A 21646-nucleotide genomic window follows, 5' to 3' on the forward strand; every position below is an offset into this window, starting at 1 on the left:
ATGCAAAGAGGGCCTCCCGCTGGTTGGTAAGGAGAAAATCAGCACTTTGGGCACCCTCAGCCTTAGGACAGCGTGTTTACTCTTTTGAGGGTCAGGACCTAGCCTATGCTCCTGTATCCACATCGCCTACAACACTGCCTGGCTCAGCAGCGCTGGCTCGGTGGCCAGTGGGAGGGGTGGGCTTGCGGCGGGGGCCGTCCTCTCTGCGCGCTCAGGGACTCCCGAGTGCCCCTGTCCCGCAGGTCCTCGGGCCTCCTGCGCACGGCGATGCCGGCCTCGTCCACCATCCACGTGCTGCAGCTGCTGCGAGAGCTGCTGGCGTTCGTGCTCCTCAGCTACACGGTGCTCATCGGGGCGCTGCTGCTGGCCGGCTGGACCACCTACTTCCTGGTGCTGAAGTGACAGCGCCCCAGCCCCGCCCCCAGCCGCGCCCGCCTCGCGCCCGCCCCCAGCTGCTAGCCCCACGGCGCGCTGCCCCGCCCCCGCGCTGGACGCGGTCTGCTCGCTGACGGAAGAACTCTGCGCCTGGCGCCTGGGCTAGGGCTGCCTCTCGAAGCCGACCACGCCCGGGTTGGAGTCCAAGCTCCCCTCACTACGGTGGACTCCGCTCCGCCCACTCCTCGCCCTCAGGCCCAGGGCCCGCCTCCTCCCGCGCGGAAGCCCGGGCGGTTGGGCGTTCGCCGCAGCCGTTATTGCCGTTACCCTAAGCCCCGCCCCCGCCCTCCTTCCCGTCCAATCCCGACTGCTCCCTCGGGCTGGGGTGTGGTCATGAGGCCAGGCCCACTCTAGGAGAGGACGCGCCTCGTCCTCTGCTCAGGAAGCGGCGTCACTTCCGGTGTGTGCGTCTGGCGTCCGGCCGCCGTAGGATGGCGGCTCTGAGGAGTTGGCTGTCGCGGAGCGTAGCCTCACTCTTCAGGTACCGCTGCGGTCGGGTAGGAGGGCAGCACCGCAAGGGGGGAGGTGCAGCAGGTAGCGCCGTGGCCGGGATGGCAGCACCGGCCTAGTTACCGCTCGTTTCGCTCCTCGTCCGAGCGGGCCGCGGCGTCCTGCCCCTCTCAGGTCCGAGGACGTCCCGACCCTGCCTCCCGCCTCCCGGGGCCAAACCCGGAGTTTATTTCTCACTGACGGCTTTTCCGTTATTCCACTGGCTGAACGCCAGTCCCCCTAAGCTCGGGCTGGCTTCCTGAGGCGCCTCGGTCTGCCCGCGAGTTCCCGTTGGCTCATCGTCGTCACTGGAGGGAGATGGGGGAGCGGCCCGGTCGAGCGGCGGGTTAGGGGAGGAAGTTTTCCCTGCGGGCAGGAGGGGAGCTGGTCAGCCCCCGCGCCGCCCAGCTGGCTGCGGGTTCCAGGTGTGGCCTAGCGGGGATTATCGGGGACACCTAGAAACCTCGGCCCGGGGCTAAATGCTGCCTGCAGCAGAGTTTATTTTGGCCCGAGGTTGTTAAAAAGCTTTGAGACTGCCTTTTGAACTTCCACACCTGTTACCGGTTTAACTCCGAAACCACTGGGCCCGCATCCCCGCGCGGCTGAGGTTTCCGGGAGTTGGGTAGCAGTTGCCCCTTCCAGCGAGTCCGGGGTTTTCCAATCCGACACGCTCCCCACCGAGCCCTGTCATCTGGAAGGCCGACCCAGCATCTTCGTGTAGGCTCCTGCTTGGCCGAGTGTGAGTTTCTAACCCCTGCAAACAAATTGAAGAGACTTAGAGGTTGGTAGTTACCGCCTTCCTAAATTTGACTTATGTTTTTAGGTACAGGCAGTGTGTTCCTGTCGTGGCTAACTTTAAGAAGCGCTGCTTCTCAGAATTGATAAGACCATGGCAGAAAACTGTGGCAGTTGGATTTGGTGTGACCTTGTGTGCAGTTCCTATTGCACAGGTAAAAATACCTTAGTGTCACTGGGTGTTTCTTAGTGTACTGTGCCCTCCTGGAGTCTCAGCTGGGCAGTGAACCCTCAGACAAGCTCTTAGTGTTACCCAGTGGTCCCACACCCACGCGATGGTTTACTTTCTCCTATACCAGCATCATCTTTTCATAGCTGAGCAAATATATTCATATTCCCATTTTTAATTGTTCCGTTTGGTAGGAACAGTTTGTCAAGGTGTCAAATTGTACAAAGAGGGAAGAGAGGAATAAGATGAGGATATTACAGTCTATCAACAAAATAGTCTTTCATTCAACAAAAATTTATTGAGCAACTTTAATGTGCTATATGCTGTAAGAACAAAACAGAGTTCCTGCTCTCATAAAACTTGCATTCTGGTGGGGGCGTCTGGGTGGCTCAGTTGAGTCTTGACTCTTTTTTAATTTGTTTTATTTTTAAATGTTTTACTTATTTTAGAGAGAGAGTGCAGGTGCGGGGTGGGGGGTAGGTAGTGAGGGCGAGGGAAAGGGACAAGCAGACTGCACTAAGCACAGAGCCCTACCCCAGGCTTGATCCCACAACTGGGATATCATGACCTGAGCTGAAATCAAGAGTCAGCAGCTCAACCTACTGAGCCCCCCCGGCGCCCCAAGAGTCTGACTCTTGATTTACGCTCAGGTCATGATCTCAGGATTGTGAGATTGCGCCGCATGGGCTCGGCCCTGGGCATGGAGCCTGCTTAAGAGTCTCCCTCTACCCCTCCCCCCATCTCTCTCTCGCTCTCAAAAAAAACAACAACAACAAAAAGAACCAAAACAAAAACCCACATTCTAGGGAAAAGAAGGGGGAGAAAATAAATATAAATGCCGCCTGATGAGTGCTATGCAGGAGACAAATAGGGTAAGAGTATAGGGAGTACTGGGAGGGAGTTGTTTTATTTTCAATAGGAGAGTGTGGTCTAGGAGGGCTACTCTGACAAGGTGATGTTTAAGTTGTGATCAGAATGATCTGAAAGAGTGAGCCATGGTAATATCTTGGAGAAGAGTTTGCCAGGCAAAAGGAACTCTTGAGTGCAAATACCTAGAAGCAGGTGTGTGTCTACCTGATATGTTTGATGAACAGCAAAAAGGTTAATGTGGCTGGAGTGGAATGAGAAAGAGAGCATAATAGACAAGGCCAGAAAATTAGCTGAAGATCAAACTGTTCGTCCTTTTGAGCCATTGTGAGGCTTTGAATTTTATTCTGAAAAGGAAGCCACAGAGGATTTTACCACAAGGCTGTTAGGACCTCACATAAGTTTTTAAAGGTTGCTGTTTTCTAAAGGTTGCTTTAGGAAGACCAAAGGGAGATTGTTGCTCTAGTGCAGGCTTGGAGTAGGTGGGCAACGGTGTCGGTGGGGAGAGTGGACCAAACGTGGTCAGCACAAGCTGCTGATGGATTGAATGTGAAGTATATTCCAGGATTTTTAAAGAAGCCTAAGCAACTGAAAGAATGGAGTTACCATTTATTGACGTGGAGGGGAGCAGGTTTTGGGAGGATGAAATCAAGAGTTCAGTTTTGGAAATGAGAGTCTAAAATGTCTAGCAGACATCTAGGTGGAGTGGTCAAGTAGGTGATGTGAAAGTGGTACCTTATTAAAAAGATCACTGGTTATATGCTTTCTGAGAAAGGGCTAAATAGGAAATTAGCAAACCCCATTTTGGCAAAATATTTAATACTTACGTGTGTTTATCATAACAAGAAGATAATTCCAGGGGCAGCTGGGTGGCTCAGTTGGTTAAGCATCTGCCTTTGTCTCAGGGTCATGATATCAGGGTCCTGGGATCAAGCCTCGCATTGGGCTCCCCGCTCAGTGGGAAGCCTGCTTCTCCCTCTCCCTCTGCTCCTTTCTCCCCACTCGTGTTCTCTCTTTCTCAAATTAAAAAAAAAATCAATTCCACTTATCACAAGTCTTTTCAGCCTCTTCTGAGGCTTTCTCATGAGCCTGCATCTTTTTGTTCCTCACACCAAACCTCATCTCTGCTTGTTCATGAATTGTTAATCCTAAAACCCTTACTTGAACACCAGGCCGTTTTCTGCCACAATTAGGATAGCCTTTCTTCTTTCCTTCAAAAGAATTTTTTGGGTTTGTTCTTTCTCAGTTCATACACTTTTCTTAAGCCCCAGTTACCTCAGTTCTGGGCCACATGACAGGAGCCTCGGATCCTTATCCTGTAGGAATGGCAGTTCCACTTCTGTTCTTCCAAACCCGCAGCAGCTCTCCACTGTGTGTTGCAGAACTAAAACCCAGCCAGCTCTCCCTGTACTCCAGTCTCCTTGCTCTCTCACCTCTCTTGTGCCATCTGTTGTCACCAGGCTAGATCCCTGAACATCCCCTGCATGTAACAGATGTATTGTTTTCCTCATTATTTCTTCTTCCCCAGGCTGCCTGACAGTTCTCATCCTAGCTCTCTTCAGGCCCAAGTCCCACCTCTTTTTAAAGCCTTTCAGAGTTTCTGGCCAACAATGATCTCTCTCTTTCTGACCACTTGTGTTGTATTTTGATATTTGATGATTACACTCTCCTGGGTCAGCAGAGCATAACGGAAAGGGTGCAGACATTGACGAAGATGTGGCTTAAGGTCTAGATATGTGATTTTTTGGGAGAGTTTATGTAACTCTTCTGTGTTTCCATCTTCTCATCTGTAAAGAAGTGATAGTACCTGGACTGTCGTGAGGAACAAGTAGAAATGCACTGTAAAATGCATTATGGGTGGCTCAGTCGGTTAAGTATCTGACTCTTGGTTTTGGCTCAGGTTGTGATCTGAGGGTTGTGGGATCAAGCCCTGCATTGAGATTAAAAAAATAAAATGCATTATGAAGACATGTTAGAATATATAAAAATTAGCTTCCAGTGAGCAGAAATAATATTCTTTCCAGTCTTTCTGTACCTTCAGTGCAAGGCATGTAATGAAAACTTATTTGATTGAATGAAAGATAAACATAGTAAGTAAAATTCTGGATTTGTTCGCATGTCAAAGATTTCTTGACTGCTTTCAACAAGCAGTGATTCTATTGGTTTATACTCTAAATAGCAAAAACAAGACAGCATATGATTAGAGGAATTGATTTCTTTGTTCTGATAAAATAAATGTTCTGCTGCGGAAGGAAAAGGCAGAGTCAGGGATGACCTAAAAGTTAAGCCTTCTTGTAAAACCTTTCCTTATTCAGCATAAAGTGTAGAGTATCTTTCCAAAAGTTCATGTTATTCCACTTTGCTTTTTACAAAAAACATTTAATGCAGTAGCGGCTTTTCTTTCTTCGTAAACTTGAAAATCCTTTCATACTTCTTTTGGTTATTGAAATCAGGTACTAATATAGTCAGGTACAAAAGCAAAGAGATTTAAAGCAAACTTTCAGAAAGCAGGGAATACTTGAATTTATTTAAGGTGGCCACATTTCCTAACTCTTGAGAAGTTATATTGGCTTTTTTTTTTTTTTAACATAGTAGCTGAGGTCAGAGTAAAGAGTCCCCAACCCATACCCAAGAACATACTTTTCATTCTGCTCAGAATTGCTCTCCCCCATCCACCATTTTCTTAGACTCAGTATATCCTTCATCAACTCTGTGAAGCCTTTTTAAACTATTTTCATTCAACATAAGCGATTGTTTTCTTTTGCACCCCTCTACTTGTAGTTTGTACAGACTTGTAGCTTGTAGTGGCCTGGGTGGCCAGTTAGTTTAGTGTTTTCCTTCGGCTCAAGTCATGATCTCAGGGTCCAGGGATCAAGTCCACGTCGGGCTCCTTGCTCAGGAGGGGGTCTGCCTCTCCCTAGTGTTCTTTCTTGCTCTCAAATAAAATCTTTAAAAAAGAAGAAAAAAAAAAAACTTATACAGACTTCTGCCACAGCTCCCATGGTACTTGATTGTATTAATTTTTCAAGTTCTCTGTTAGCCCCAGCTGAAATCTTTGAGGACAGAGAATATATCTACATATCCCAAGTATCTAGCACTGTGGTAATGAATGAATCATACTTCATCAAATTTGTTGGTTATAATTACTAGACTTTTATTTCATATAAAGAAATGCTTGGTTTTTGGAACACAGCATAAAAGTAGGTAGAAAGCATACTCTGGAATCATTTCCATATATTGTCTTTAATAGCCAAAACAAAGCTTAAAAAGAAAACAAGCAGCGTGAGAAGTGTTTTTCACTTGTTTCTTCAGCTGTGAAATTGTTCTTGGCTTGAGCTTTAGGTTAGAAGTTGAGTGAAAATGTTTGTGTTTTTCAGAAATTGGAGCCTCATTCTCTTAGTAACGACGCATTAATGAGGAGGGCTGTGTCTTTGGTAACAGATAGCACCTCTACCTTTCTCTCTCAGACCACATATGCATTGATTGAAGCAATCACTGAATATACTAAGGTAAGTGTTGTCTTGTTAAGTCTTGATCATCTAAACCAGGGGTTAACAAACTATGGCTTATAAACCAAATCTAGCATGATGCCTGTTTTGTAGTTTCACTGGAGCATAGGCAAGCTCATTTGTCTGGATGTTGTCTAAGACTGCTTTTGTGAGTTGAATAGTTGTAACAGAGACTATAGGGCCCATAAAGGCTAAAATATTTACTCTCTGGCCCTTTACAAAAGTGTTTAGACTTTTTCCAGGAACACTTTTTAAAAGAAAAATCTTTAAATATAGCAGCCCAGTATATAAGACAAGAGAACCAAGCTGATTGGGTTCAGTTATCGGTAAAGGGGTCTAGAGTCTACCCCTTATAGCACCAGGGGCTTCTCTGTGGGGACAGCTTGAAAACCCCTTATCTGAGCTAGTGGAAAGGTGCCTGGATAATCCACATCACTTACAGGTTTATTGTACCTTAATTTTTCAGCAGCTTTTTCCTTCCGCCTTCTGAGTTTTCCCTCTACCTTGTGTTCTCTAGGTCTGAATTGCTAACAAGCTTTTAGAAACACAGAATTTGATAAGTGGAAATATTTGCGTCCTGGAATAACGCCTCTGCCTGCTACAGTAGTGCAATTTCAGGGACGTGGACGGACTCTCTCTCCTTGAGGTGTAAATCTCACAAATCCTAATATGCCTCACTTATTTTACTCATTTATTCTATATTTGTAGGCCGTTTATACCTTAATTTCTTTATACCGACAATATACAAGTTTACTTGGGAAAATGAACTCACAGGAGGAAGATGAAGTGTGGCAGGTGATCATAGGAGCCAGAGTTGAGGTGAGCAAAGCTGGTAGACCTTTCTGTGCCAGTGCCCCTACCTCGTTCTGGTGTCTCACAGTAACTGTTCTCTAAATCTCTCTTGAATAAGCCCATTTTACTGTGCTTATTAACCTCTTCCTGTTGTCTCAAGTGCTGTGTTTAATTTACAGATGACTTCAAAACAACAGGAATACTTGAAGCTGGAAACCACTTGGCTGACGGCACTTGGTCTTTCGGAGATGGCAGCAGAAGCTGCGTACCAGACTGGTAGGTTCAGGTTGTCGCTCCCTCAGTGCCGGTTGAGTTTTCATTTGGCTGTAAAATGAGGGATTGAGATTAGTCTGAGGCCCGTGTGGCTCTAACTTTGTGAGAAAATGTCCCCATTTCCACTGGCTAGGGAGTCCGTATCTAGAAAACAACACAGCTATTGTGGATTAGAATAACTGCATCCAAATAGTTTTTAAGCATTTTATATTTATAACTGCAGTATTTATGGACAACTAGTCATGCAGTGGCACAGTTGGAGGAGACAAGAGACCACCAATCTGTGTGAACCTTACTGTGTAGATGGAGAAACTGAGACCTGGAATCCTAATCAGTGAAAATCCAGGACAGATAGCTACCATTTATTGAGTACTGGTCTATTTCATGCTCTGCAGTAAGTATTTTGTAGACATTTTTCATTTAAGGAACTGAAGATTAGCATCCACGTGTTACAAATGAAGAAAATGGGGACCGAAGGGTTTGAGATGCTGGGTACCAGAAGGAAGCTTCCTTCAGTTCAGTGCAATGCTGAAGCATCTGCACCTTTGTATCCCAATATACAAAATGCAGTTCTTCATTCACCAGGATGTCTTGTGAACCCCACAGTCTACCCAGTGGGCTTGAGCTGAAGGTTTTTAAATATATTTTGAAGAAAACTCTGGTTTATTCTTACCTGAATTGGTCTCAAACTGGGTAGCTCACAGAAATTTTTGTTTTCTGATTTTAAGATAACAGACTAGGGACTCTAGGACCGAATCTTAAAAAGGATACAATATATGTGTATTTTAAAAAGTAAAAACAAAAAAGTTACCTTAGTTAACTAAAGGAATCTGGGATCCTAGAAGCACAACTGGAATGAAGAGTGAAACAGTAGAAATGTGCGAGTAGTGTTGTAGCAATGCCGCACCAGCAGTGGGAGCAGGGTTTCTTGGTAGAGTGAGCAGGGAGGTTTGCTGAGGCATTTCAGCGTGAACAGTCCCAGGCAGCCTTAGATTGAGCTGGAGAAAAGGGAAAGTAAAGTGTAAGCATTATCTGGGGAAAAAAAGACTTTTTTTTACATTTTTTAATAATTTAATATTAATTTTACATTATAAAATGTACAAAGAAAAATACGTAAAAAACTATAAGAAAGGAGATTTACCTACAAAGGAAGTACAATCAGATATGGCTTGTGATCAACAACCCTAGATGCAGGGTAACAAATCAATAACCTAGAATTTTATATCCAGCCAAATACCATTATTTCAGACATAAAAATACTCAGTTTACTAACCACATATGCTTTCTGGGAAAAAAAAAAATACTTTGAGAGGAAAGAGATTAGGTTAGAAAGGAACAACTGAGATATAAGAATGAGCAAAATTCAGTAAACCTTAGCAAAAGTTCTGAGTCTTAAATTTTTAAATCCGTTTGGGGAAGAAGTGAAAGCATGCCAAGAGTTGTTTTGAGAAGAGATAGACATCAGTTTAACATGAGACCTTGCTAAACAAAGGAAACTTGTTAAATTCAGCTAAGACAGGGAAATTTTATAAGAAAGAAAGGAACAAGTTCCAATGTAAGTGCTCACAATACCTATGAATATGTTCAAAAAAATAGTCCCAGCTGGGGCACCTGCGTGGCTCAGTCGGTTAAGCATCTGCCTTCGGCTCAGGTCATGATCCCAGCATCCTGCAATCCTCAGCCTGGAATCTGTTTTTTCCTCTCCCTCTGCTGCTCCCCCTGCTTGTGCTGTCAAGGGGGGAAAAAAAAAAAAAAGCTAAAACAGTTTACAGAGACACCTAAAACAAAATGGTGTAGGAAGGTTGACAGTTATAGAAAGCTAAACCAAACCATTATTAACAAAAAGAAAGCTACTTCAAAAAGGTGGCAATGTCAGAATAAGAATTCAAGACTAAAAAAGCATTAAAACAATTCAGAAGATATCAGTCATTAAGGAGTATGCCTGATAAAGGATTCAAAGTAATGTTCATAAAGATACTGGACTTGAGAAAAAAGTGGATGAACTGAGAATGTCAACGAAGAGAAAATACAAAAAGAACCAGCCAGAGGGGCCCCTGTGTGGCACAATCGGTTAAATGTCCGACTCTTGGTTTCAGCTCAGGTGGTAATCTCAGGGTTGGGAGATCGAGCCCCACCTTGGGCTCCACGCTTAGCAGAGTCTGCTTGAGATTCTCTCTCTTTTGCCCCTCCTGCTTTCTTTCTCTCTCAAAAAAACAAACAAAAACCACCAGTCAGAGTTGAAGAATTCAACTGACAAAATGCACTACAAAGAATCAACAGAGGATTAGAGGATGCAGATGAATGGGCTGGCGACCTGGAAGACAGTCAAGCTGAACAGCAAAAATGAAAACAGCTTAAGCGTACTTGGTGACATCAGGTGTAATACCATTTGCATTATAGGGATCCCAGAAGAAGAAGAAAGAGAGAAGGGGCAGAAAACTTTCCTCATCTGGGAGAGGAAACAGACATCCAGGTCCGGAAAGCACAGATAGCTCTTAACAAGATGAACCTAAGGAGATCCACCCCAAGACACAATTAAAATGGCAAAAAGTAATGTTAAACAATTTTATTTTTTAAAAGATTTTATTTATTCGACAGAGATAGAGACAGCCAGCGAGAGAGGGAACACAAGCAGGGGGAGTGGGAGAGGAAGAAGCAGGCTCCTAGCGGAGGAGCCTGATGTGGGGCTCGATCCCATAACACCGGGATCACGCCCTGAGCCGAAGGCAGACGCTTAACCGCTGTGCCACCCAGGCACCCCATGTTAAACAATTTTAAAAACAGCAAGACAGTTACATGCAAGGGATACCCCATAAGGGGTATTTGATAGCTGGTTTTTCATCACAAATTTTGCAGGCCAGAAGGAAGTGGCATAATATGGTCAAAGCGCTAAGAGGAAAAAACCTACAACCAAGAATACCCAGCGAGGTTATATCATTCAAAATATAAGGAGAGGTAGTTTTCCAAACAAAAGTTAAAGGAGTTCATCACCACTAAACCAGCCGTACAGGAAATGTTAAAATTCTTTAAGTGGAAAGGAAAGGCCATAACTAGAAGGAAACTAAGAAAGGGAAAAATTGCACAAGTAAAAGCAAACAGTAAAAATATTAGGTTATTCACTTAGAAAGCCAGTATGGTGGGGGCGCCTGCGTGGCGCAGTCGTTAAGTGTCTGCCTTCGGCTCAGGGCGTGATCCCAGCATTCTGGGATCCAGCCCTACATCGGGTTCCTCCGCTGGGAGCCTGCTTCTTCCTCTCCCACTCCCCCTGTTTGTGTTCCCTCTCTCGCTGGCTGGCTGTCAATAAATAAAATCTTAAAAAAAGAAAGCAAGCCAGTAGGGTGGGTAAACCACAGAAGTAGCAAAAATCTATTATATCTACAAAAATTAGTAAAGGGATACACAAAAAGATTAAAATATGACATATACATAAAACATGGGGAGTAAAAATGTAGTGCTTGTAGAATGTGTTCAAACTTAAGCAACAAACAGTATTGACTACTGTGCACGTAAGATGTTCTGTGTGAATCCAATGGTAACCACAAATCAAAAATCTATAATAGATACAAAAAAAAAAATCCACATTAAAGAAAGCCGTCAAACTCGCAAGGGAAAGAACAAAAGAAGAAAGAAGAACTGCAGGAACAGCCAGAAAACAATTAACAAAATGGCAGTAAGTACATACTCATCAGTAATTCCTTTGAATGTAAATGGACTAAGTGCTCCCATCAAAAGACATAGGGTGACTGAGTGGATTAAAATAGAAAAGACCCATCTATAAGCTGCCTGCAAGAGACCTCAGACTTAAGGACACATGTGGACTGAAAGTGAAGGGACAGAAAAAAAACTATGCAACTGGAAGCAAGCCCCCCCCCCCAAAAGTATTACCTCTATCAGACAAATAGTCTAAAAGACTGTAGTGGGGCACCTGGGTAACTGTTGAGCATCAAGCATCGGGCTGACTTGATTTCGGCTAAGGTCATGATCACAGGGTCATGAGATCCAGCCCCATATCGGCTCCACACTCCACCTGAGTCTGCTTAAGATTCTCACTGCCTCGCCCTCTGCCCCTCCACCCCCCACACATGCTCTCTCAAATCATTTTAAAAATTCTCTTCTTGGGGCACCTGGGTGGCGCAGTCGTTAAGCGTCTGCCTTCAGCTCAGGGCGTGATCCTGGCATTATGGGATTGAGCCCCACATCCGGCTCCTCCGCTGGAAGGCTGCTTCTTCCACTCCCCCTGCTTGTGTTCCCACTCTAGATGGCTGTCTCTATCTCTGTCAAATGAATAAATAAAATCTTTAAAAAAAAAATTCTTTCCCCCCTCCATTCCCATGTGTGCGTTCTCTCCCTAAGCAAAAAAAAAAAAAAAAAAAAAAAAAAAANCCTAAGCAAAAAAAAAAAAAAAAAAAGAGACAAAGGAGGACATTACATAATAAAAGAATCCAACTTAAACATAACGATTGTAAATATGCCCCCAACATAGGAGCGCCTGTATACAGCAAATATTAACAGACACAAAGGGAGAAATTGACAGTAGTACAGTGGTAGTAAGGGACTTCACCCCACTTACATCAAAGGATAAGATGATCCAGACAGAAAACAAGTGGCTTTGAACAACACACCAGACCAGAAAGACCTAACATTCACACACACAGCATTCCATTCCAAAACAGAATACACACGCGTTTCAAGTGCAGAGGGAACATTCTTTAGGATCGATCATACGTTAAGCCATAAAAAAGTCTCAAGTTTAAAATTGAAATCCTATCAAGTATCTTTTCCTACCACAATGAACTGAGACTAGAAATCAGTTTCAAGAAAAAAAAACTTGGAAAAATACAAAACATGGAGGCTAAACAACTTGCTAGTAAACAAGTGGATCAAGCAAGAAATCAAAGAGAAAAAGTCAAAAAAATACACAGAAAAATGAAAACACGATGGTCTGGAATCTTTGGGACACAGCAAAAGCAGTTCTAAATTTACGGTAATACAGGCCTACCTCAAGAAACAAGAAAAACTTCAAAAAACAAAACAAAAAACCACCTAACTTTACACCTAAAGGAGCTAGAAGCAGCAGCAGAAACAAAGCCCAAAGCTACCAGAAGGAACAAAATAATAAATAGGAAAATGTTAAAGATAGAAAAGATCAGTGAAGCCCGGGGCACCTGGCTGGCTCACTCGGTGGAGCATGCAACTCTTGATCTTGGGGTTTGGGGTTCAAACCCCATATGGGGTGTAGAGATTACTCAAAAAACCCGTTAAAAAAATGAAGGGGCGCCTGGGTGGCGCAGTCGTTAAGCGTCTACCTTCGGCTCAGGGCGTGATCCCAGCATTCTGGGATCGAGCCCCACATTGGGCTCCTCCGCTAGGAGCCTGCTTCTTCCTCTCCCACTCCCCCTGCTTGTGTTCCCTCTCCCGTTGGCTGTCTCTCTCTGTCAAATAAATAAAATCTTAAAAAAAAAAAAAAAAGAAAGAAAATGAAGCCAAGAGTTGGTTCTTTTAAAAGATAGACAAAATTGATAAACCTTAGCCAGATTAATCCAAAACAAAACAAACAAAACCAAAAAAACCCCTCGAAATCAGAAATGGAAGAGAAATAACACCACAGAGATACAAAGGTTTAAAAGAGATTATGAATAATTAATTATATGCTAACAAATTGGACAGTCTAGAAGAATAAATTCCTAGAAACAGAAAATCTTCCAAATGTGAATTAGGAATAGAAAATTTGAACAGAAAAATTATTAGTAATGAGATGAAATTTAAAAAACTCCCAACAAAGTCCAGGGCCAGATGACTTCACCAAACTGAATTCCACGAAACATTTAAAGAAGAGATACCTGTTCTTCTCAAACTATTCCGAAAAATAGAAGACAGAAAATTTCCAAATTCATCCTACAAGGCTGGCATTACCCTGACACCAAAACCAAAGACACTACAAAAAAGAAGAAAACCAGGGGTGCACAGGTGGTACAGTCTGTTAAGCTTCCTACGCTTGGTTTCAGTTCAGGTCCTGATGTCAGGGTCATGAGACCAAGCTCCCCCCACCCCAAATCGGGCTCTGCACTCAGCAGGGAGTCTGCTTGGGATTTTCTCTCCCTTTACCCCTCCCTCTCTCCCTCCTCCGCCTGCACACATGCACGCTCACTCTAAATATTTTTTTTTAATTTTTTTATTTATTTATGTGACAGAGACAGCCAGCGAGAGACAGAACACAGCAGGGGAGTGGTAGAGGAAGAAGCAAGCTCCCAGCGGAGGAGCGGAAACGCCGGGATCACGCCCTGAGCCGAAGGCAGATGCTTAACGACTGCGCTACCCAGGCGCCCCTAAAGTAAATATTTAAAAAGAAAACCAGAAGCCAGTATCTCTGATGAACATAGATAGAAAAATCCTTAGTAAGATATTAGCAAACTGGGGCACCTGGGTGGCTCAGTTGGTTAAGTGTCTGCCTTCGGCTCAGGTCATGATTTCTTGGTCCTGGGATGGAGCCTCGAGTTGGGCTCCCTGCTCAGCAGGGAGTCTGCTTCTCCCTCTCCTCCTGCTGCCTCTTTTGTTTGTGCTTAATAACACAAGCGCCCTCTGTCAAATAAATAAAATCTTTAAAATATTAGCAAACTGAATTCAGGACTACATTAAAAAGATCATTCATCAAGATCAAGTGAGATTTATTCCAGGGGTGAAAGGAGGGTTCAATATTTGCAAATCAGTGGATACCTCACATTTATAAGAGGAAGGATAAAAATCATAGGATCAACTCAATAGATGGGAAAAAAAAAGCATTTGACAAAATACAATATCCATTCATGTTAAAAATTCTCAACAAAGTGTGTTTAGAGGGAACATCCCCCAAATAGGAAAGCCCACATATGAAAAACCCACAGCTCACATCATACTCAATGGTTTACAAAAAAGAAAAAAAAAATTAACAAGGGGCACCTGGGTGGCTTGGTTGAGCTTCTGACTCTAGATTTTGGCTCCAGTCGTGCTCTTGGGGTTGTGGGATTGAGCCCGGTGTTGGGCTCCTTGCTGGGTGCAGAGTCTGCTTGGTATTCTCTCTCTCCTTTTCCCACTGCCCCTCCCCCGCTTGTGTGTATACACACACACACACACACAGTCCTTCTCTCGCTTCCTCTAAATAAAACCTTTAAAAAATCTTAACCCATTTACAGTTGCACCCAAAATAATAAAATACCTGGGAATAAATTTATCCAAGGAGGTGAAAGACACATACTGTGAAAACTGTAAGACATTGATGAAAGAAATTGAAGACAATGAGGATGTAAAGACATACCGTGCTCTCATGCATTGGAAGAATATTGTTAAAATATCCATACTCTCCCAGACAAGCTACAGAATAAATGCAATCCCTATCAAAATACCAATAGTATTTTTCACAGAACTAGGACAAATAATCCTAAAATGTGTATGGAACCATAGAAGACTGAATAACCAAGTAATCTTGAGAAAGTAGAACAAAGATGAAGGTATCACAATCCCGGATTTCAAGATATACTACAAATCTATAGTAATTAAAACGATGTGGTACTGGCCCAAAAAGACTGACGAATGGAATAGGATAGAGACACAGGGGTGTTTATTAGTAGGAATGTAAATTGGTGCAGCCACTGTGGAAAACAGTATGGAGAAGGAGCTTCCTCAAAAAATTGAAAATAGAAATACTGCATGATCCAGTAATTCCACTACTGGGTATTTACCCAAAGAAAGCAAAAACACAAATTCAAAAAGATTTATGCACCTGTGCGTTTACTGCGGCATTGTTTACAATAGCCAAGATATGGAAGCAGCCCAGTGTCCATTGGTAGATGAGTGGATAAAGAAGTTTTGAATGATGTGTGTGAAATAAAAAGTGTAAGAAGATTAAAAAAGTAGGGGCACCTGGGTGGCTCAGCCGGTTAAGCATCCGACTCGATTTCTGCTCAGGTCACCATCTCAGGGTTGTGAGGTGGAGCCCCATGTGGGGCTCTGTGCTCAGTGGGGAATCTGCTTGGGATTCTCTCTTCCTCTCCCTCTGCCCTTTCGCTCCACTTATGTGCTCGCTCGCGAGTCTGACTTTTTTAGAGGGCAAAAGTAACATCAGAAAGGGCTGTTATAGATACAGAGGTGTTTTCATTATATAAATATTACAGTCCTTATGGACATCCCAGATTGGCCCAAGAAGTAAAGAATCCAAATAAAAGCAATAACCATAAAAGTTGAAATTGTATCCAAAGATTGTGTGCCCCCAAAATGGACACTAAGCGCAGGCTGTTTTGTGGAGAGTTTTTTCAAATCTTCAAGAAACATAATTCGTGTGTTACAGAAAGCATACCAGTGCACAGAACATGATGGCCAGCCTCCCAGCTATTGTCATTGTGTAAAGTCAGCATGGGCCTGACCCCAAACTGCACTAGGCCAGCACTGGAACAAAACTATGGTCAGCGTCACTTATATGGATGTAAGTCAAATATAGCCATTCACCCTCAAAATACAAGATACTTCAATACTGAAAAGAAAAAACTATCAACATAATTAACTACTTGAGATTATCCACAGTAAAGGAGGAAGGCTGGCTATGTAATGTCAGTATGTGCCCCAAAGCTGTCAGTAAAATGTAGTACCCATTTATAACATAAATCTCAGTTATGAATATAATTTTCCTAACGTGATAAAGGTTAAATAATTCTACTTAGTAATGAAATGAGAGGCATTCCCATCAAGGTCAGAAATAAGAGGGGTGCTTGCGATTCTCCACTAACTTCTAACACTATACTGAAGTTTCTTATTAATACAGTAAGGTTGGAAAGAACTACCCAGATCTCCTATAGATGAATTTATAAATATGCATATCTATATCATGACATACTAGCAGGTAAACAGAATGATAGAGCCTAAAAAGATTTTTAAAGAAAAAAAATTGCAAAATATGTTCAATACTATAAATTTACATAATGACACAAAAGGTAACAATATTTCCTTAAGCATTCCATATGTACAAAAGATGAGAAAGCTGCCCTTAAAGCTTCCAGCAGAGGTTATCTCTGAAGATTGGGTAGGGTGATGGAGATCTTCGATAATTCCATTGAGCTATTGATTTGTCAAAAAGAAAGGTGTTACTTGTATAAACTCATAAGGTGTCTATACTAAGAGCTGTGTAGCTATAAAGATGATTGTGGGAATTATACTAATAACTATTAATAATGATAGCTGCTGATAGCTGAGAAGATGCAGACCTCAGTGTGGAGGTAGAAAGTTCTCTGCTGTGCAGAGAAAGGGCAGGGAAAAGTCTCAAAGAGGGAGGGGCTCAGATGCTAGCCACGGAGCTCTAGGCTTTCCTCCTGTCCCCTGGTGCCTTCTGCCCTGTGTGACCATTCACCCTAATTGTCCCATCTTTTGGCAGGAGCAGATCAGGCCTCGATAACTGCCAGGAATCATATTCAGTTGGTGAAGTCGCAAGTGCAGGAAGTGCGCCAGCTTTCCCAGAAAGCGGAAACCAAGTTGGCAGAAGCACAGACAGAGGAACTCCGTCAGAAAACACAGGAGGAAGGGGACGAGAGGGCCGAGAGGGCCGAGCCAGAGCAGGAGGCCTACCTGCGTGAGGATTGATTGCCCAGCCGCTTCCCACGTCTGCCGGCTCAGCCTGGGGAAAGCAGGGGTGGCTGCCACCCGGCTCAGGGGCGGCACAGCCTTCTCTGCACGGAGAGGAGGCAGTGGGTCCCGCCCTGGCCCATCAGGCCTTAGTGAGCTGTGATTGCTGGGGGTCCCTTCCCCACCCCCCCCCATGGACCTGGTTCTTAGCCCTAGGGCACTGCACCCTGTTTAACATTTGATCCCGCCCATCTTTTTACCTCCCACCCAGGGCATCTCAACAGCCTGGCCAGAGAGGGGTCCTTTTTTGTCCTGCCTACAAGTTCAGTAGCTATTTAACTTCCGTTTCCAATCCTACATTTTCAAATATGATTTAGTCTTTGTTCCCCCATAGGAATGTGTGTTTTTTGGGGGGAAAGGGGAGCCTGTTTATAAGATTCCTTTTTAAGTGTTTGTTTCTAATGCCTTCTGTGATCTGGCCCCGTTGCCTGTAAGGACAGCTGAAGCCCAGTAGCTGAAAGTCCGTTATTCTTAAGGAACTGAACGCAGACTGTACCCAGTGTCAACAGGACATGCTCCAACACCCACTTGTTTCCTTCTTTCCTTCGAGTTGCTCTATTGTAGCTGAAGGAGAATAATGTTGTTGTGCACTTCAAAAAGAGAATGTGTGTATATTCTGGGGCCCTGTGTAGCCTCTTTCCTTCACCTCCCAGACTGGCAGAGCCCCATGGGGCTCCAGGAATCGCCCCGCTCCCGCCAGCACCTGAGTCCTGGCAGCATTTGCTAAGCAAATTTGGCTCCCATTCAACACGTGCTGGTACAGGTGAAGCCCGGTTTCAGTGTTTTTAATCAGAGTTAGCAAGGTTGGGGTGCGGGTTACAAAGATGGAGTCAGCATTTTTTTTTTTTTAAGATTTTATTTATTTATTTGACAGAGATAGAGACAGCCAGCGAGAGAGGGAGCACAAGCAGGGGGAGTGGGAGAGGAAGAAGCAGGCTCATAGCAGAGGAGCCTGATGTGGGGCTCGATCCCATAACACCGGGATCACGCCCTGAGCTGAAGGCAGACGCTTCACCGCTGTGCCACCCAGGCGCCCCGAAGTCAGCATTTCCTATAGACCATCAGGGTCAAGTGTCAAGGTTCTCAATTTGTCATCATGATCAGAAAATCAACACTAGGTCTACTCAACCCACCCCTCGGAGTTGAGGCAGGGGGGCTGCTGCACACTTGAGCCCCTCATCTGTCACCAGCGCCCACATGGTCCACATCTCTAGGGGGCTGAGGCGGTGTACCAGCAGGAGGCCCCGGTACAGGCAGGGGTCTAGGGGGTCCAGGGGCCGCCGTATTCCAAATGTCTTAAAGCCAGCGTGGTGCACGGGGCTCACCCCCAGCTTTCTCAGGCACATACCCACAAAGACGTCATCGATGGGGAAGAGTTCGGCCTCTTCCACGGCTTCTCGGAGGTGCTGCACGGTGGCTCTGGACATGACATATCCCCCACCCCCCGCATAGGGCGGGTAGTGGCGGGCCCTGTACATGGAGGGGGGGATGAAGTACTTGACCTTGGTGTTCCTGTTGGGCAGGGCCTGGCGGATCACATCTCCTACCAGGAGGTCGTGGCCTGGGTCCCAGCCATCCAGGAACTCCAGCACATTGGGGACATGGACAAAGACGTCGTCATCGCCCTTTAGCACAAAGTGGGCCTGGGGACAGGCAACCGCCACCCAGCGATGCAAGTGCAGCTCCTTGAGCGTCAAGTTGAAGAAGTCCTCCGCAAAGTCCCACTGCAGGATATCATCAAACTCCTGACTCTCATAGGCCAGCAGCTGGGCGGGGGGCGCAGGTCCGGCCACCCCCAGGAGGAACACGAGCTTCAGCTGCCGGCCCCTAGCCCAGCCCCCCGCCCGGCCCCACGTGCTGCGGATAGCCGCGCGCCGCTCCACGTGGCCTGGCTGTGACTTGATGGCCAGGAGCAGGAAGGTGTCCTCGGCACAGCCCGAAGGCTCCAGCAAGATGGAGAAGTTGCGGCAGTGGCGATAGGTCAAGAAGAGGCGGTGACGGCTAGGCAAGGACAGGGAGACGTTAGCCACCGTGCGGTTGGGGGGACACTGGCTGCGGCGGGGCCCTGGGGGAGCCCAGAAGGCCTGGCGGCCCACGTTGCCCCCCATCGGCTTGGCCTCCTTCTTCAGGAAGAGCAGGCAGCTAAGCAGCAGCACAGCCAGGCTGTACAGGACCAGCCAGCCCAGCCTGCGGAACATGGCAGGGCCTGCGGGGAGAGAGCTGTGTGAGCGGCCCACCTGGGCCCACCTCCCAGCAGCCAGGTCCGCTGGCTCTTTGTCCCTCTCCCAGCGGACAGGCTAAGCACACCTACGCCCAGCCCTTGACTTCTGCGGTCATCAGAGGGCTCTCGTCACCTTTCTCCCCAAAGGACTTGCAGCTGCTCTGAAACAGGCACCACGGGGCGCCCGGCTGGCTCAGTCAGAAGAGCAGGGGACTCCTGCTCTCGTGGTGGGGAGTTCGAGCCCCACAATGGGTGTCGCGATTACTTAAGTTAGCTAAAAAAAAGTTAAAAAAAAAAAAAAACAAACACCCCACCCAAAACCCGAGGCACCAAGAGCACTTTCAGCATTTCCCAGGAAACTCGAGTATCTTATGGAAAAAACGGCAGCGAAATTCATTCTAAGCACAAAACCGGACGTTCAGGGCTCTTGAGTCTAACGTCAAACCATTTCCCCCCAAAAGGTGTGCGGTCTCATCTGTCGGCGGCAGGCCCCGTGTTGTCAGAGATGACAGCCCCGGGCGCTGCCCTTAGAGAGTCTGCTCCTCCCCAGAAAGGCACACACCCTTCATGTCCGCCTCGTTTCTTCCCGCCCCTTCTTGGAAGAAGTTCCTGCTTTCCCACAGGTTTCTGGGGGGAGTCACTTAAAAGGGGGCTTTAAGAGCAAACCCATTGCACAGAGGAGCATGAAAGCAGGTAGGAAAGCCGGAGACCTGTGCCCGGGACGCCTCCCCTGCAGCCGCCGTGGCCCATCCTACCCCTCGCGCCCTCGCGCTCTCCGCAAGCATCCCCGCGGTCCAGAGAGAAGGCCGGAAATGGAGGCTAGCGGAGGAACCTGCCCCAGATCAAAAGCGGCAGAGCCCGGCCTCGAGCCCCTCCCCTTCACCTCCACTGCCCTGCGGTCCTCGTCCCACAGGCCTCACGTCTACCCGGTCCAACCGCAGTCGCCCCATGCCTGTCTCCCCGCTGCCACCGCGACAAAAGCATCTCTTCCAGCCGCCAGGGCTGCGGAGGCAGACAAGACAGACCAAAAAACGAAGCCAATCCGAACTTCAGACGGAGCGAGGAGCAATGAAAGCAGTGTAAGGAATACAGCGACGGGGGAAGAGGATGCCAGCCCGTGGAAGTCTAGAAAGGGCTCCTTGAGCAAGAAGCGAGCGAAGGGACCAATCCACGAAGATCCGGGGGCAGAGTGTGCGGGGCAGCGGAAGCGGAGCTCCCGGAGTAGGGGTGGGTGAGGCGGCTCTGCCAACGGGAGCTGCTGTGGCCGGAGTAGGAAGAGCCAGGACGAAAGGGGAAGAAGGCGAAGGGGGCACCGGCCTGAGAAGGCCGACATGCACGCCCGGGGAGGGGACGCTTGGGCTTAGTGTAACCTCGGGAGAGACCCACCGGCGGGTTTGGCAGAGGCGGTGACAGCAATCACACTGCCTGACAGGATCCTCGCTTCGCAGCTGACGAGCGATACGGAAGGGAAAAGGGGAACAGAAGAGCGGGGAGACGTGCATCAAGGCCCGCGCCGCAGCTGGGCCGGAGCGCCGGCTGCGGGCGGGGGGGAGCGCGAGCGAGCGGAAGGGCTTTCAGCTGCGCGGGGAGCCCCGGGGGCGCGGCGGCGGCGTGTGCTGAGAGGGGCGCAGGTTCGGCGGTTTGGCTCGGGAGCCCGGGCTCATGGCGCTCCCGCCGCGCAACGCACCCCCGCGCCCCCAGCCACATCTGTCCCAGGGCAGTTCCCCCCGCCCCGTGAATCCGAGTTCAGTACCTGCCCAGTGTAGGTCTCCATACTGAGCCCCCAAGAGCCCGGTTCTTAACCCCGCCTGGGCTTCAGCGGGGGCACGACCCCCCTGCAAGTGTGGTGCGGAGTCCTAAAGGTCTGCAGTTGGCTCTGGGGGGCCAGCCCTCTCGGGTCCTGGGGGCTCGGTGACCCAACACGCTACAATGAGGGAAAGTGCCAAGGGCTGGTTCATTCCACGAGCAGCCTCCGGCTGCCTGTTGGGGGGGGGGGCGAAGGCCGGCGGGGTCCCCGGAGCAAGGAGCAGCGGCCCCACGGCGAACACCCCTCCCGGTCCACAAGGCACGGGGGGAGGGGAACAGAAGCCGAGGGGCAGCAGGAGGCCGCCTGGCCCCGACGGCCCCCTGGGGAGACGGCCCCGCCGCCAGACCCAGCGTCCTGGCGGACGCGCGGGGGTGCAGAGGCACCCGCCCCTCCGGCACAGGGAGACACGCCCGACCCCGCAGCGGTGGCTCCAGGCGCCCCCAGGCCCGCTCAACCCGTCCCCCCGAGGACCTACCTGAAACGGGACGCCGGGCCAGGGACAGGAGAGGAGCTCGCGCAGCGGAGTCGGGACCCGGAGCTCCAGCCTCGCACAGCCCGCTGGGCTGGGGCGGGGAGCGGGACCCGCTGGGGGGCGCGGGGCGGGGCTTTGGGGCGCCGCGGGACCCCTCCCACACGGGGCCTCG

The 21646-nt window shown here is 47.5% G+C and overlaps 2 protein-coding genes across 10 annotated transcripts; one reads left to right on the forward strand and one right to left on the reverse strand.

Moving 5' to 3' along the window:
* Positions 1 to 773: 773 nt before the first annotated feature.
* On the forward strand, positions 774 to 17593 carry DIABLO (diablo IAP-binding mitochondrial protein). Of its 3 annotated transcripts, none has more exons than XM_002913083.4 (6): positions 774 to 916; positions 1748 to 1874; positions 6133 to 6264; positions 6973 to 7083; positions 7236 to 7332; positions 16727 to 17593. In XM_002913083.4, the coding sequence occupies exons 1-6, from the start codon at positions 867 to 869 to the stop codon at positions 16930 to 16932; spliced, it is 723 nt and encodes a 240-aa protein (XP_002913129.1). In that variant the 5' UTR covers positions 774 to 866; the 3' UTR covers positions 16933 to 17593. The 3 variants fall into 3 exon arrangements, with proteins under 3 accessions (XP_002913129.1, XP_011224500.1, XP_011224488.1); XM_011226186.3 differs by lacking the exon at positions 774 to 916 and adding an exon at positions 923 to 1663; XM_011226198.3 differs by lacking the exon at positions 1748 to 1874 and having other exon boundaries at positions 830 to 916.
* A 304-nt stretch (positions 17594 to 17897) lies between these two features.
* B3GNT4 (UDP-GlcNAc:betaGal beta-1,3-N-acetylglucosaminyltransferase 4) lies at positions 17898 to 21548 on the reverse strand. 7 transcript variants are annotated; one of them, XM_019801149.2, is made up of 3 exons: positions 20949 to 20967; positions 20582 to 20643; positions 17898 to 19180 (listed from the first exon to the last, which is right to left on the reverse strand). In XM_019801149.2, the coding sequence occupies exon 3, from the start codon at positions 19170 to 19172 to the stop codon at positions 18099 to 18101; it is 1074 nt and encodes a 357-aa protein (XP_019656708.1). In that variant the 5' UTR covers positions 19173 to 19180; positions 20582 to 20643; positions 20949 to 20967; the 3' UTR covers positions 17898 to 18098. The 7 variants fall into 7 exon arrangements, with proteins under 7 accessions (XP_019656708.1, XP_019656702.1, XP_034494023.1 ...); XM_019801143.2 differs by lacking the exons at positions 20582 to 20643; positions 20949 to 20967 and adding an exon at positions 21478 to 21548; XM_034638132.1 differs by lacking the exons at positions 20582 to 20643; positions 20949 to 20967 and adding an exon at positions 20221 to 20574.
* Positions 21549 to 21646: the final 98 nt, after the last annotated feature.

The sequence above is a fragment of the Ailuropoda melanoleuca genome, chromosome 12 (genome assembly GCF_002007445.2).
Source record: "Ailuropoda melanoleuca isolate Jingjing chromosome 12, ASM200744v2, whole genome shotgun sequence".
Taxonomy (NCBI): Eukaryota; Metazoa; Chordata; class Mammalia; order Carnivora; family Ursidae; genus Ailuropoda; species Ailuropoda melanoleuca.